General features: G+C 46.7%; 1 protein-coding gene across 2 annotated transcripts in view; it reads left to right on the forward strand.

Annotated features, from left to right (window-relative positions):
• AKAP7 (A-kinase anchoring protein 7) overlaps positions 1-15672 on the forward strand; it is a 548135-nt gene that overhangs the window by 87086 nt on the left and 445377 nt on the right. For both annotated transcript variants that reach the window (XM_063917297.1, XM_063917298.1), the window contains exon 4: positions 10520-10656. In XM_063917297.1, the coding sequence (XP_063773367.1) occupies positions 10520-10656 (137 nt within the window). The remainder of the gene's footprint in view (positions 1-10519; positions 10657-15672) is intronic.

Here is a 15672-nt window from a genome sequence, read left to right on the forward strand (position 1 = left end):
CGCCGACACGGATACTGACTCCAGTGTCGACGATTAAGAGACGAATGTGACTTCCAGTAGGGCCACACGTTACATGATTGAGGCTATGGAAAATGTTTTTACACATTTCTGATAATACCAGTACCACTAAAAAGGGTATTAGGTTGGGTGAGAAAAAACTGCCTGTAGTTTTTCCTGCATCTGAGGAATTAAATGAAGTGTGTGATGATGCGTGGGTTTCCCCCGATAAAAACTGTTAATTCCTAAAAAGTTATTAGCATCATACCCCTTCCCGCCAGAGGATAGGGCACGTTGGGAAACACCCCTTAGGGTGAATAAAGCGCTCACACGCTTGTCTAAACAGGTGGCACTACCTTCCCCGGATACGGCCGCCCTTAAGGAACCTGCTGACAGAAAGCAGTAAAATATCCTAAAATGTATATACACTCACACGGGTGTGATACTGCGACCAGCAATCGCCTCAGCCTGGATGTGCAGTGCTGGGGTGGCTTGGTCGGATTCCCTGACTGACAATATTGATACCCTAGATAGGGACAGTATATTACTAACTATAGAGCATTTAAAAGATGCATTTCTATATATGCGTGATGCACAGAGGGATATTTGCCGACTGGCATCAAGAGTAAGTGCGCTGTCCATTTCTGCCAGAAGAGGGTTATGGACAAGACAGTGGTCAGGTGATGATGATTCCAAAAGGCATATGGAAGTATCGCCTTATAAAAGGGAGGAGTTATTTGGGGTAGGTCTAACAGACCTGGTGGCCACTGGAAAATCCACATTTTTACCCCAGGTAGCTTCTCAACCTAAGAAGACGCCGTATTATCAGGCGCAGTCCTTTCGGCCCCATAAGGGCAAGCGGGCAAAAGGCGCCTCATTTCTGCCCCGTGGCAGAGGGAGAGGAAAAAGGCTGCAGCAAACAGCCAATTCCCACAAAAGCCCTCTCCCGCCTCCGCAAAGTCCTCAGCATGATGCTGGGGCTTTACAAGCGGTCTCGGGCACGGTGGGGGCCCGTCTCAAGAAATTCGAGACGTCTCCCCCTCGCCGTTTCATAAAGTCTGCTTTACCGACGTCTCCCTCAGACAGGGAGACAGTATTGCAAGCCATTCACAGGCTGTATTCCCAGCAGGTGATAATCAAGGTACCCCTCCTGCAACAGGGAAAGGGGTACTATTCCACACTATTTGTGGTACCGAAGCCGGACGGCTCGGTGAGACCATTTTTAAATCTAAAATCCTTGAACACTTACATACAAAGGTTCAAATTCAAGATGGAGTCACTCAGAGCAGTGATTGCAAACCTGGAAGAAGGGGACTATATGGTCTCTCTGGACATCAAAGATGCTTACCCACATGTCCAAATTTACCCTTCTCCAAGGGTACCTCAGGTTTGTGGTACAGAACTGTCACTATCAGTTTCAGACGCTGCCGATTGGATTGTCCACGGCACCCCGGGTCTTTACCAAGGTAATGGCCGAAATGATGATACTCCTTCGAAAGAAGGGAGTTTTAGTTATCCCTTACTTGGACGATCTCCTGATAAGGGCAAGATCCAGGGAACAGTTGGAAGTCGGGGTAGCACTATCTCAGATAGTGCTGCGGCAGCACGGTTGGATTCTCAATATTCCAAAATCGCAGCTGATCCCGACGACACGCTTTCTATTCCTAGGGATGATCCTGGACACAGTCCGGTAAAAAGGTGTTTTCTCCCGGAGGAGAAAGCCAGGGAGTTATCCGAACTAGTCAGAAACCTCCTAAAACCAGGCCAAGTGTCAGTGCATCAGTGCACAAGGGTCCTGGGAAAAATGGTGGCTTCCTACGAAGAAATTCCATTCGGCAGATTCCACGCAAGAACTTTCCAGTGGGACCTGCTGGACAAATGGTCCGGATCGCATCTTCAGATGCATCAGCGGATAACCCTGTCACCAAAGACAAGGGTGTCTCTCCTGTGGTGGTTGCAGAGTGCTCATCTTCAAGAGGGCCGCAGATTCGGCATTCAGGACTGGGTCCTGGTGACCACGGATGCCAGCCTGAGAGGCTGGGGAGCAGTCACACAGGGGAAAAATTTCCAGGGCTTGTGGTCAAGCCTGGAGACATCACTTCACATAAATATTTTGGAGCTAAGGGCCATTTACAATGCCCTAAGCCAAGCAAGACCTCTGCTTCAAGGTCAGCCGGTGCTGATCCAGTCGGACAATATCACGGCAGTCGCCACCGTAAACAGACAGGGCGGCACAAGAAGCAGGAGGGCAATGGCAGAAGCTGCAAGGATTTTTCGCTGGGCGGAAAATCATGTGATAGCACTGTCAGCAGTGTGCATTCCGGGAGTGGACAACTGGGAAGCAGACTTCCTCAGCAGGCACGACCTCCACCCGGGAGAGTGGGAACTTCACCCAGAAGTCTTCCACATGATTGTAAACCATTGGGAAAAACCAAAGGTGGACATGATGGCGTCCCGCCTAAACAAAAAATTGGACAGGTATTGCGCCAGGTCAAGGGACCCTCAGGCAATAGCTGTGGACGCTCTGGTAACACCGTGGGTGTACCAGTCAGTGTATGTGTTCCCTCCTCTTCCTCTCATACCAAAAGTACTGAGAATTATAAGACGGAGGGGAGTAAGAACTATACTCGTGGCTCCGGATTGGCCAAGAAGGACTTGGTACCCGGAACTTCAAGAGATGCTCACGGAGGACCCGTGGCCTCTACCTCTAAGAAGGGACCTGCTCCAGCAAGGACCCTGTCTATTCCAAGATTTACCGCGGCTGCGTTTGACGGCAGGGCGGTTGAACGCCGGATCCTGAAGGAAAAAGGCATTCCGGATGAAGTCATCCCTACCCTGGTCAAGCCAGGAAGGATGTAACTGCAAAGCATTATCACCGCATTTGGCGAAAATATGTTGCGTGGTGCGAGGCCAGTAAGGCCCCGATGGAGGAATTTCAACTAGGTCGATTCCTGCATTTCCTGTAAACAGGAGTGTCTATGGGCCTAAAATTGGGGTCCATTAAGGTTCAAATTTCGGCCCTGTCGATTTTCTTCCAGAAAGAACTGGCTTCAGTTCCTGAAGTTCAGACGTTTGTCAAGGGGGTACTGCATATACAGCCTCCTTTTGTGCCTCCAGTGGCACCTTGGGATCTCAATGTAGTTTGGGGTTCCTAAAATCACATTGGTTTGAACCACTCACCACTGTGGACTTAAAATATCTCACATGGAAAGTGGTAATGCTGTTGGCCCTGGCTTCAGCCAGGCGTGTCTCAGAATTGGCGGCTTTATCCTATAAAAGCCCTTACCTAATTTTTCATACGGACAGGGCAGAATTGAGGACTCGTCCTCAATTTCTCCCTAAGGTGGTTTCAGCGTTTCACTTGAACCAGCCTATTGTGGTACCTGCGGCTACTAGGGACTTGGAGGACTCCAAGTTGCTGGACGTAGTCAGGGCCCTGAAAATATATGTTTCCAGGACGGCTGGAGTCAGAAAATCTGACTCGCTGTTTATCCTGTATGCACCCAACAAGCTGGGTGCTCCTGCTTCTAAGCAGACTATTGCTCGTTGGATTTGTAGTACAATTCAGGTTGCACATTCTGTGGCAGGCCTGCCACAGCTAAAATCTGTAAAAGCCCGTTCCACAAGGAAAGTGGGCTCATCTTGGGCGGCTGCCCGAGGGGTCTCGGCTTTACAACTTTGCCGAGCAGCTACTTGGTCAGGGGCAAACACGTTTGCTAAATTCTACAAATTTGATACCCTGGCTGAGGAGGACCTGGAGTTCTCTCATTCGGTGCTGCAGAGTCATCCGCACTCTCCCGCCCGTTTGGGAGCTTTGGTATAATTCCCATGGTCCTTACGGAGTTCCCAGCATCCACTAGGACGTCAGAGAAAATAAGAATTTACTTACCGATAATTCTATTTCTCGTAGTCCGTAGTGGATGCTGGGCGCCCATCCCAAGTGCGGATTGTCTGCAATACTTGTACATAGTTATTGTTACAAAAATTGGGTTATTATTGTTGTGAGCCATCTTTTCAGAGGCTCCTCTGTTATCATGCTGTTAACTGGGTTCAGATCACAGGTTGTACGGTGTGATTGGTGTGGCTGGTATGAGTCTTACCCGGGATTCAATATCCTTCCTTATTGTGTACGCTCGTCCGGGCACAGTATCCTAACTGAGGCTTGGAGGAGGGTCATAGGGGGAGGAGCCAGTGCACACCAGGTAGTCCTAAAGCTTTACTTTTGTGCCCAGTCTCCTGCGGAGCCGCTATTCCCCATGGTCCTTACGGAGTTCCCAGCATCCACTACGGACTACGAGAAATAGAATTATCGGTAAGTAAATTCTTATTTTTGTGTATGGGGCGTCTGCTAGATCTTAGGTAAAGCCCGCACTTGTACGTGTGCAGGATAAATAAAAATTGGAAAAGCAAATAAGATCAGAGCGACCATAGGTGGTAGATATTCTAAGTGACTATAAAAAGATTTTAAAAAAACAATGCGGGGTTTATTGCAAAGAACGTTTAAGACAATTGCACATAAAAAGACAACATACAAGAATGCTTTTTAAAAAACCGTTACAAAATCGTTAAAAAACATTCCAAAGGGCACATAAAAAACCAGAATAAAATGGTGCTAAAAATTCATGCACTAAAATATGAGAAATATTAGAAACAACTGTGGGGTATATTTACTAAGATTCGTAATTTCCGAAAATAGGTCAAAGTTCAATCACGAATGACATCGGCAGTGTAAAACTGCAACTTTTTGAATTGATTACGACTAATTTACTAAGCTGTCGTATTCGTATTTTTCTTTGCTTCCGATGTCGATGTCATTCGTGTTTTTTTACCTAATTTGACGGCAGTGATTAGCAAAACACTGCCGTTTTTTTTTACAATCAATCTCGGCCGGATCTGTGTGATCCGTGCTGGGGTTCGTATTTTTTTTTATTTTTAAATTAAACAAAGTAAAATCCTAAAAAAAATTGCGTGGGGTCCCCCCTCCTAAGCATAACCAGCCTCGGGCTCTTTGAGCCGATCCTGGTTGCAGAAATATGGGTAAAAAAATGACAGGGGTTCCCCCATATTTAAGCAACCAGCATCGGGCTCTGCGCCTGGTCCTGGTCCCAAAAATACGGGGGACAAAAAGAGTAGGGGTCCCCCGTATTTTTAAAACCAGCACCGGGCTCCACTAGCTGGACAGATAATGCCACAGCCGGGGGTCACTTTAATATAGCGCCCTGCGGCCGTGGCATCAAAAATCCAACTAGTCACCCCTGGCCGGGGTACCCTGGGGGAGTGGGGACCCCTTCAATCAAGGGGTCCCCCCCCCCCAGCCACCCAAGGGCCAGGGGTGAAGCCCGAGGCTGTCCCCCCCCATCCAATGGGCTGCGGATGGGAGGGCTGATAGCCTTTGTTGTAAAATAAAAGATATTGTTTTTAGTAGCAGTACTACAAGTCCCAGCAAGCCTCCCCCGCATGCTTGTACTTGGAGAACCACAAGTACCAGCATGCGGCGGAAAAACGGGCCCGCTGGTACCTGTAGTACTACCACTAAAAAAATACCCAAAAAAACACAAGACACACACACCGTGAAAGTATAATTTTATTACATACATACACACATACATACATACTTACCTTATGTTCCCACGCAGGTCGGTCCTCTTCTCCAGTAGAATCCAAGGGGTACCTGTTGAAGAAATTCTACTCACCAGATCCAGTGGTCCAGGCTCCTCGGCAAATCCAGGGATAATCCACGTACTTGAATAAAACAAAAAAACGGTTGCCCGACCACGAACTGAAAGGTGACCCATGTTTGCACATGGGTCACCTTTCCACGAATGCCAGAAACCCACTTTGCCTTCTGGCTAAGTGGGTTTCTTCAGCCAATCAGGGAGTGCCACGTTGTAGCACTCTCCTGATCAGCTGTGTGCTGCTGTCCTCACTGACAGGCAGCACGCGGCAGTGTTACAATGTAGCGCCTATGCGCTACATTGTAACCAATGATGGGAACTTTCTGCTCAGCGGTGACGTCACTTTAGGTCAACCGCAGGGCAGAAAGTTTTTTTTTTAGCACTTTTTTACGATTTGTAATTTTTCACGGCAGTGTTTGTTCTTTTTTTGCTTTGCACTTCTTAGTAAATGACCGAGATTCATACTTAAACAGCCGCGTTTTGACCGATGGTGTATTCATTCGTAATTTTTTACCTGAACTTGCAAAAAATTACGAATGCCCTCATCACTGCCGTGATTAGTGCTTAGTAAATTACCGAGATGACACTTTGATGAAAAAACGGCATCTCGGTCAAAATCGGGAGCTTAGTAAATTTCCCCCTGTGTGTCTAAAATTATGTAAAAAAAAATTAATGTATATAAAAATTCCGTATAAAGAAAAAGCAGCTTAACTGAGGATTTCAACAGTAGCAGGGTGATACCCTTTATCCCCAATCGGGTTAAGCGTGAGGCCTACGCGGAGGTCCGCCGCATACTGCGGACGCGGACCTGACGCGGCGCAGCATAAATCAGTTGGAGCGGCGGTAGAGTGACCTCCGCCGTCGCCAGCCGGAGCTGTTGGTGGAGCTGCGTCAACAAATACGCAGACGCCGTCGACGCAGTAAGTTAAACGCATTACAATGTGTAAACGTGTATTAAACTGAGATTAGTAGCAGAAACATTAAATGTAAAGACTGCACATTTTCTCTAAGAAGTGCTACAGTGAGATTATTAACAGACTGTGTAATTAAACTATTGTAGCACAAACATACCACACTTAACCAGTTTCCAGATTGTGTGTGGTTAGGGCTTGCAGTACTGACTGGGTAGCAAAGTGCTTGTGAAAAAATGTATTTTGTTGTACTGAGTCGCTACACAGGCTGTAGGCTGAACACATAAATAACTTGCTCTGTGTATTAAAAATGGGACAGAACAATGTAATTTTGAAATGCTGATAGGAATTTATTTGAAAATAATCCTAATTTTAACATATGTCTTTCTAGGGCAAGCACAACGGCAAGCAGCGGCTGGAAGCCAAACTATATCCCCACCAGCCCAATCTCCTTCCCCCCCTCAAGTCCCTGAACCCCCACAAAGCGTATACCCTTCCTCATCCACAACCTCCCCCTCTCCAAACCCCTCCCCCTCTCTTTCTCAAACCCCCTCTCCGCCCCCCTCCCCCTCTCTGACACAAACCCCCTCTTCGCCCCCCTCCCCTTCTGTGGCACAAACCCCCTCTCCACCCCACTGCCCCTCTCTGACACAAACCCCCTCTTCAACCCCCTCCACCTCTGTGGCCCAACCCACCTCTCTGCCCCCTCCCCCTCTGTGGCACAAACCCCCTCTCCACCCCCCTCCCCCTCTCTGACACAAACCCCCTCTTCGACCCCCTCCCCCTCTGAGGCCCAACCCACCTCTCTGCCCCCTCCTCCTCTGTAGCCCAACCCACCTCTCTGCCCCCCTCCCCCTCTGTGGTCCAACCCACCTCTCTGCCCCCCTCCCCCTCTGTGGCCCAACCCACCTCTCTGCCCCCTCCCCCTCTGGTCCAACCCACCTCTCTGCCCCCCTCCCCCTCTGGCCCAACCCACCTCTCTGCCCCCCTACCCCTCTGTGGTTCAACCCACCTCTCTGCCCCCCTCCCCCTCTGTGGCCCAACCCACCTCTCTGCCCCCCTCCCCCTCTGTGGCCCAACCCACCTCTCCGCCCCTCTCAATCAGACCCACCCTCTGGAAGCAGCTCCCCCTTCCAGCCTCCTTCCCCCATCCAGCCTCCTTCCCCCATCCTGCATCCTTCCCCATCCAGCCTCCTTCCCCCATCCAGCCTCCTTCCCCACCCACAGAATGGGCAGCAGAGGCCCCGGAGGAAGATAAGGGAGGAACACATGTGGCTGAGGAGAGTAAGTTTACACACATTTACATATAATTTGTTACCTACTTTAAATTCATAATCAAATGCAGTGTTGTACTGGTCCCAATCTTGGCCCAAGGTCAAATGTTTGTCTTCTTCATCATGGTATGGATGTTGCATTTATATTTGTGTGAGGATCATTAGATGTACAGTGTCTACGTCTGCAATGTTTAGGCTGGCCACTCTAGGTCGACACTCATTAGGTCGACAGGGTTGCCTGGACAACGGGGTTTATATGTGCTAGCTTATCAGCAAAACAGACCTGAGTGGAGTTTGGTATGTTTTTGGACTTTTAAACTTGTGCCTGGGTATTCCAATATTTGCACAGTCAACTCGCATGCTTCACTTTGTTTGCCAGGCTTGGGACACAGTGAGTTGGTACACGTACACTTACATCGTAACCATTTCCCATTGCAATTGGAGTACATGTGCCGTATGAAGGGGGGAAAAAAAATGTCATGTATCCATATATAACATGTTGATCTTGTGACATTTGGAATTAGCACATGTCGACCTACAGAGGCTGACGTCCACCCAAAGCTAAATAGAAAATGACTGCCCAACAATAGTGTGTTGCAAAAGCAAAAAAAAAAATATACAGTGTCACATGTAAGGGGTGTGGATCGACAATGTTTAGGCCCAGCAAAATGCAACAGGCAAGAACACAGTCTGGAACTGGATCCTTAGTCTGCACATGCTTGAAATTTGAACCACTCGTGCTTTCCCCTGTATCCCCGTGTGACAGTTCAAGTCTGGGGACATGTGTTGTTAAAGTGACATGGTAAAAATGTTGATTATCAAAAAAACAAAAAAAACAAAGCTGTTTGACCTTATGTAGTTTGGCAGGATTTCAGGGAGTGTGGGCATGCTAGGATATGTTGTCCTTATGAAGATGTAGATATGCAGTGTGATGATGCAGGGCCAACCCCAAAAAATACAAGTCTGGGTCACTCCAGATGTGAATGAATCCCAGCATGGTGTGGTACACTTTGAACATGTTTGATAATTTAAAAATACATTGCTGAGCATGCTTGTGTGTTGGTCTGCTACTGTTTTTTCATTACAAGAACCATGATGTAGTGACTTTGGCATTAAAGTGTACTTTGTGGCTTGCTTGTGTAACAGGTAATGTAAGTTAGTAATTTTTATTTTTGCTCTTCATTTCAGATGGTGCAGTTGGAGATCCCACAAGCTTGCCTGGCATCCTGGGCAGCTTAAAGAGAAACTTGCAGGCCATGCTGGCTGATGTTGAGCGGCTTCAACAATTTTTTTAGTTTTATATATTTTTCTGTTTATCAAAAAAAAATAAAAAATGTTTACAGTTAAGCAGTTGTTGAGTTTATTAATGCAATAAAGGAACAGCATATTGCCTGGCAGAAATTGGTTACCTTAAAAAATTCACACATCAAACTTAAGATTAGTAATTTCATTATTTAAAAAAAAAATATATATGTCAGTTAGGAGCTTATTGTTTAGTAAAACATGTAAACACATTTATTCACACACTACACCTCCACACAAAAAGCTGCAAATTTACATTAGGCCAGGCACAGTTTACACATCTATTTCACTTATTTATAAAAGAACATGGTAATGGTCAATTATGCCTACAAAGTGTTCTGCAGGTATTCTTTGAAGACTTAATTGGTCATGACCAGAATCATTCATTACACTAATTGGAATCGTAATTGAGGAAGGCTTGTTGAGTTTGAATTGAAAGGTGTAATTTAACTTGGGGAAAAAAATACATTGCTGTGCGTTTTTTAGCAAAAGCGTGTGCAATTTTAAGAAGAATGTATAAATTTACGAGAAGTTTGGATTTTTACGATGAGGTTTGTGGTAATGCGATGGGATCGCATTAGTGCGATGTCATTTGGCATACGCCTACTTTGTGTAATACTGCGTACGAAATAGCAAAAATACGTTGGGGGCGTATATTCGCTATTGTGCAGTGTGTTCGCAATTTTGCGTATACCTTGGGCGAACGAAAAAATAGCGAACAACTCGGAACTACCCCCATGGTTTTGCCCAACTGCTAACAAAGGGCCTAATTCCAAGTTGATCGCAGCAGGAAATTTTTTTAGCAATTGGGCAAAACCATGTGCACTGCAGGGGAGGCAGATATAACATGTGCAGAGAGAGTTAGATTTGGGTGGGTTATTTTGTTTCTGTGCAGGGTAAAATAGTACTGGCTGCTTTATTTTTACACTGCAATTTAGATTTCAGTTTGAACACGCCACACCCAAATCTAGCTTTCTCTGCACATGTTATATCTGCCCCTCCTGCAGTGCACATGGTATTGCCCAACTGCTAACACATTTGATGCTGCGATCAACTCAGAATTAGGCCCAAAGTTCTTGTTGCGATCAACTCAGAATTACCCCCTATGTGACCACGCCAAGCAAGTGGTTAATGAAGTCGTATTCATAGTTTATTTATTTTACTTAGTTTATTTGTCAGATGGTGGCATTACTACAGGATGATTTTAATTATTATTTAACTTATATTATTTGTATTGATGCACTATATTATGAGCAAAATCTTTCACAGAAGAGCAGAACAGAACTGAGCATGTTAAATGTATGGAGCTGCACCAAATTTATAATGTGTGTAGACTTTTAAATAGTTTTTTCCTTAACAGATTCTTGATGATATCCAAACTATTCAAGATTCAGTGTTACAGAAGGATGAAAGACTTATCAAAGCTATGATCCCAAAGGGTTCGTTCCATCTCACGCTCTTTGTTATGCATTTAGCAAATGAAGAAGAAGTTGCTCTGTAAGTACCAGCCTTAGACAGACAATGTATCCTAATGTATATAGATCTATTGCAAGGCTTTTGTAGTTTATCCATATTATGCCAAGGTCTTTGCAGCAGTTTTCATACTTTAGATAATGGTCAGTGTCCCTGTTTATCATTACAGCATTTAAAAACTTTGTGACATGGGCCAAATATATAGTACAGGTATGTAATCACCTAATTATGTGCAGACCAAACCCAATAAAAAAATACCTTTCTCATACGTCCTAGGGGATGCTGGGGTCCACTTCATGACCATGGGGTATAGACGGTTCCACAGGAGCCATGGGCACTCTTAAGATTTTTCAATGGGTGTGAACTGGCTCCTCCCTCTATGCCCCTCCTCCAGACCTCAGTTTTAGAAATGTGTCCAGGCAGACTGGATGCACTCTGAGGAGCTCTACTGAGTTTCTCTGAAAAGACTTTTGTTAGGTTTTTTATTTTCAGGGAGGACTGCTGGCAACAGACTCCCTGCTTCGTGGGACTGAGGGGGCAGAAGTAGGAACCAACTTCCTGAAGAGTTTCATGGCTCTGCTTCTGGCTGACAGGACACCATTAGCTCCTGAAGGGTACTGAACGCTAGCCTAGATGCTCACTCCCACAGCACGCCGTTACCCCCCTCACAGAGCCAGAAGTCAGAAGACAGGTGAGTAGACGAAGATAAATCTATCAAGAAAAGTGACGGCTGAGGTACGGCGCGGCTGGCAGGAGCGCAGCGCGCCATTGCTGTCCACACACACAGGCAGTGCAGGGCGCGGGGGGGCGCCCTGGGCAGCAAAATTACCTATAAACTTGCAAAAAGGGGGCATAATATGCCTCTGGCACAGCCCTACACCCGCCAGTTTAAATATTATTAAAGTGAACTGAGTGAAAAATGCGCCATTGCGGGGGCGGAGCTTCTTCCTCAGGCAGCCAGCACACTGCTCAGCGCCATTTTCTCTCCTCAGGCTGCAGAGAAAACGCTGGTCCTTTCCTCCACTTCTTACTACAAGTACAGGGTGAAAAGGGGGGGCACAAGCATTTTTGGTGCTTTACAAGTGTGAATTACTGTGTAAAAAGCGCTGCTTGTCTGTGGGCATTCTGTGTTCACAGGCATTAGATACTGGCACTGGGGCTGTGAACCTGCTGCTCCTAAACTGTGTCCCTCTGACAGATTTTACTGTGGGTCTGTCCCCTAAAAGTCCCAGTGAGTCTGTGTGGGTGTTGTACACGTGTGAGACATGTTTGAGGCAGGGAGTTCCTCCCCGGAGGAAGCCATTTTAGGGACACAGAGTTGTAATGTGGCGCTGCCGACACACCAAGAGCCTGCATGGGTGAAAGAAATACGTGATAGTATGCATCATATCAATAGGAGATTAGCTAAATCTGAATCTCATGCTGAGTGCTGGAGAAAATCTGTGGAGGATGTGATTTTTGCAGGCGACCCCTCTGGGTCACATAAGAGACAATTTGCGAATATTGTGAATACTGATACCGACACGGACACTGATTCTTGTGTCGACAATAGTGACTCCAGAGAAATAGATCATAAATTGGCAAAAAATATACAATATATGATTATAGCTATAAGGGAAGTCGCGGAAGCCACTGCTGTACCTCAGGAGAAGGCGTATTTCTATAAAGAAAAGAAATCCAAAGTCACTTTCCCTCCTTCCCACGAGCTAAATACTCTCTTTGAAGGGATGTGGGTGAATCCTGAAAATAAATTTCGTATTCCCAAGAGGATTTAGATAGCTTACCCTTTCCCAGCAGAGGACAGTAAAAAAATGGGAGTCACCCCCTGTGTTAGACAGTGCACTGTCCAGGTTGACAAAGAAGGTAATTATCCCTGCACCTGGCACGGCTTCATTAAAAGAGCCGGCAGACAAAAAGATGGAAACTACATTGAAATCAATTTATGTTGCCAATGGTACGCCGCTCAGGCCCACTATTGCCTGCGCGTGGGTGAGTCACGCTATTGAAAAATGGTCAGAAAGTGTGTTATCAGAAATTGACACGATTGATAAAGATGAGATACTCCTTAAGTTAGGGAATATCAAAGACGCTGCCGCTTACATGCTAGAAGCGATGAAAGATATTGGACTCTTGAGTTCACAAGCCACTACCATGGCAGTATCAGCTCGGCGGGCGTTGTGGATTCGCCAGTGGAACACGGATGCAGATTCCAAAAGAAACATGGAGGCTCTCCCATATAAAAGTGAGGCCTCATTTGGCGATGGACTGGATGCGTTAGTCTCGGCGGCTACCGCAGGTAAGTTGACATTTTTGCCCTCTGCGCCTGCACCGGCAAAAAACACCTATCACCCACACATGCAGTCCTTTCGGCCCAATAAATACAAAAAAGCGAGAGGTTCCCCCTTCTTTGCAGGTAGGGGAAGGGGAAAGGGAAAGAAGTCCACAGCGGCTTCAAGTTCCCATGAGCAGAAGTCTACCCCTACTTCTGCCAAATCTTCAGCATGACGCTGGGGCTCCCTTGCGGGAGGCCGGCTCGGGTGGGGGCACGTCTCAAACTGTTCAGCCAAGGTTGGATTCTGTCTGGCCTGGATCCCTGGGTGTTGCAAATCGTATCCCAGGGATACAAGCTGGAGTTTCAAGACGTTCCCCCATGCCGATTTTTCAAATCGACCTTGCCAGCTTCTCCAGACAGAGATGCAATAATAGCGGCAATCCAAAAATTATGTCAGGATCAGGTCATAGTCCTGGTACCTTTGTCACAACAAGGGGAAGGGTTTTATTCAAGCCTCTTTGTAGTTCCGAAGCCAGACAGCTCGGTCAGACCAATCCCAAACCTGAAAAATCTGAAATTCTACTTGAAATGTTTCAAGTTCAAAATGGAATCAGTGGGGTATATTTACTAACATTCGCCTATGCGCTCCATTGTAACCAATGGTGGGAACTTTCTGCTCAGCGGTTGACCGAAAGTGACCTCACCGCTGAGCAGAAAGTTCCCACCATTGGTTACAATGGAGCGCATAGGCGCTACATTGTAACACTGCCGCGTGCTGCCTGTCAGTCAGTACAGGAGCACACAGCCGATCAGGAGGGTGCCACAACGTGGCGCTCCCTGATTGGCTGAAGAAACCCACTTAGACAGAAGTCAGAGTTGGTTTCTGGCATTCGGGGAAAGGGGACCCATGTGAAAACATGGGTCCCCTTTCAGTGCGTGGCTCGGGTCTCCGTTTTATTTTTTTAATCAAGTACGTGGATTACAAAAGGATTATCCGAGGAGCCTGGTACCCTGGATCTGGTGAGTATAATTTATTCAACAGGTACCCCATGGATTCTACTGGACAAGAGGACCGACTTGCGTGTGAACATAAGGTAAGTATGTATGTATGTTTGTGTGGATGGATGTAATAAAACTTTACTTTCAAGGTGTGTGTGTATTGTCTTTTTTTGGGTATTTTTTTAGTAGTAGTACTACAGGTACCAGCAGGCCCGTTTTTCCGCCGCATGCTGGTACTTGTGGTTCTCCAAGTACCAGCATGCGGGGGAGGCTTGCTGGGCCTTGTAGTACTGCTACTAAAAACAATATCTTACACTTTTACAAAAAGGCTATCAGCCCCCCATCCGCAGCCCATTGGATGGGGGGACAGACTCGGGCTTCACCCCTGGCCCTTGGGTGGCTGGGGGGGGGACCCCTTGATTGAAGGGGTCCCCACTCCCCCAGGGTACCCCGGCCAGGGGTGACTAGTTGGATATTTGATGCCACGGCCGCAGGGCACTGTATAAAAGTGACCCCCGGCTGTGGCATTATCTGTCCAGCTAGTGGAGCCCGGTGCTGGTTTTAAAAATACGGGGGACCCCTACGCTTTTTGTCCCCCGTATTTTTGGAACCAGGACCAGGCGCAGAGCCCGATGCTGGTTGCTTAAATATGGGGGAACCCTTGTCATTTTCTTTCCCATATTTCTGCAACCAGGATCGGCTCAAAGAGCCCGAGGCTGGTTATGCTTAGGAGGGGGGACCCCACGCAATTTTTTTTTCAAAAAATTAACACTTTCCCACCCCTTCCCACTGATATACATGCACGGATCTCATGGATCCGTTCATGCCTATCCAATCACGGCTCAAAAAAGCAGGTCTGTTTTTTTTAGCACTTTTTTACGAGTTGTATTTTTTCACGGCAGTGTTTTTTTTTTTTTTGCTTTGCACTTCTTAGTAAATGACCGAGATTCATACTTAAACAGCCGCGTTTTGACCGATGGTGTATTCATTCGTATTTTTTTTGTTGGACTTCAAAAAAAATACGAATGCCCTCATCACTGCCGAGATTTGAGTTTAGTAAATGACCGAGATGACACTTTGAAGAAAAAACGGCATCTCGGTCAAAATCGGGACCTTAGTAAATATGTCACTGAGAGCAGTGATTTCCAGTCTGGAGGAGGGGGACTACATGGTGTCGGTAGACATAAAGGATGCTTACCTGCATGTTCCCATTTACCCTCCTCACCAGGCCTCTCTGAGATTCGTGGTTCAGCATTGCCACTATCAATTTCAGATGTTACCTTTCGGTCTCTCCACGGCACCGAGGGTATTCACCAAGGTGATGGCGGAGATGATGGTTCTCCTGCGTCAAAAAGGAGTCAATATAATTCCTTATCTAGACGATCTCCTGATAAAGGCGAGATCCAGGGAGCAGTTGTTACAAAACATCACACTCTCCCTGTCGATACTCCAACAACACGGTTGTTGGATCATAAATTACCCAAAGTCACAGTTGGAACCGACGACAAGATTGTCTTTTCTCTGGATGATTCTGGACACAGAAGTTCAGAGAGTATTTCTTCCGGTGGAAATGGCTCTGGAAATCCAGAAAATGGTCAAACAAATATTGAAACCATCAAGTGTGTTGATCCATCAGTGCATTCGGTTGTTAGGGAAGATGGTGGCGGCCTACGAGGCCATACAGTTTGGCAGGTTCCATGCCAGAGTTTTCCAGTGGGACCTGTTGGACAAGTGGTCGGGATCCCACCTACACATGCACCGGAAGATAA

The sequence above is a fragment of the Pseudophryne corroboree genome, chromosome 4 (assembly GCF_028390025.1).
Source record: "Pseudophryne corroboree isolate aPseCor3 chromosome 4, aPseCor3.hap2, whole genome shotgun sequence".
NCBI lineage: Eukaryota > Metazoa > Chordata > Amphibia > Anura > Myobatrachidae > Pseudophryne > Pseudophryne corroboree.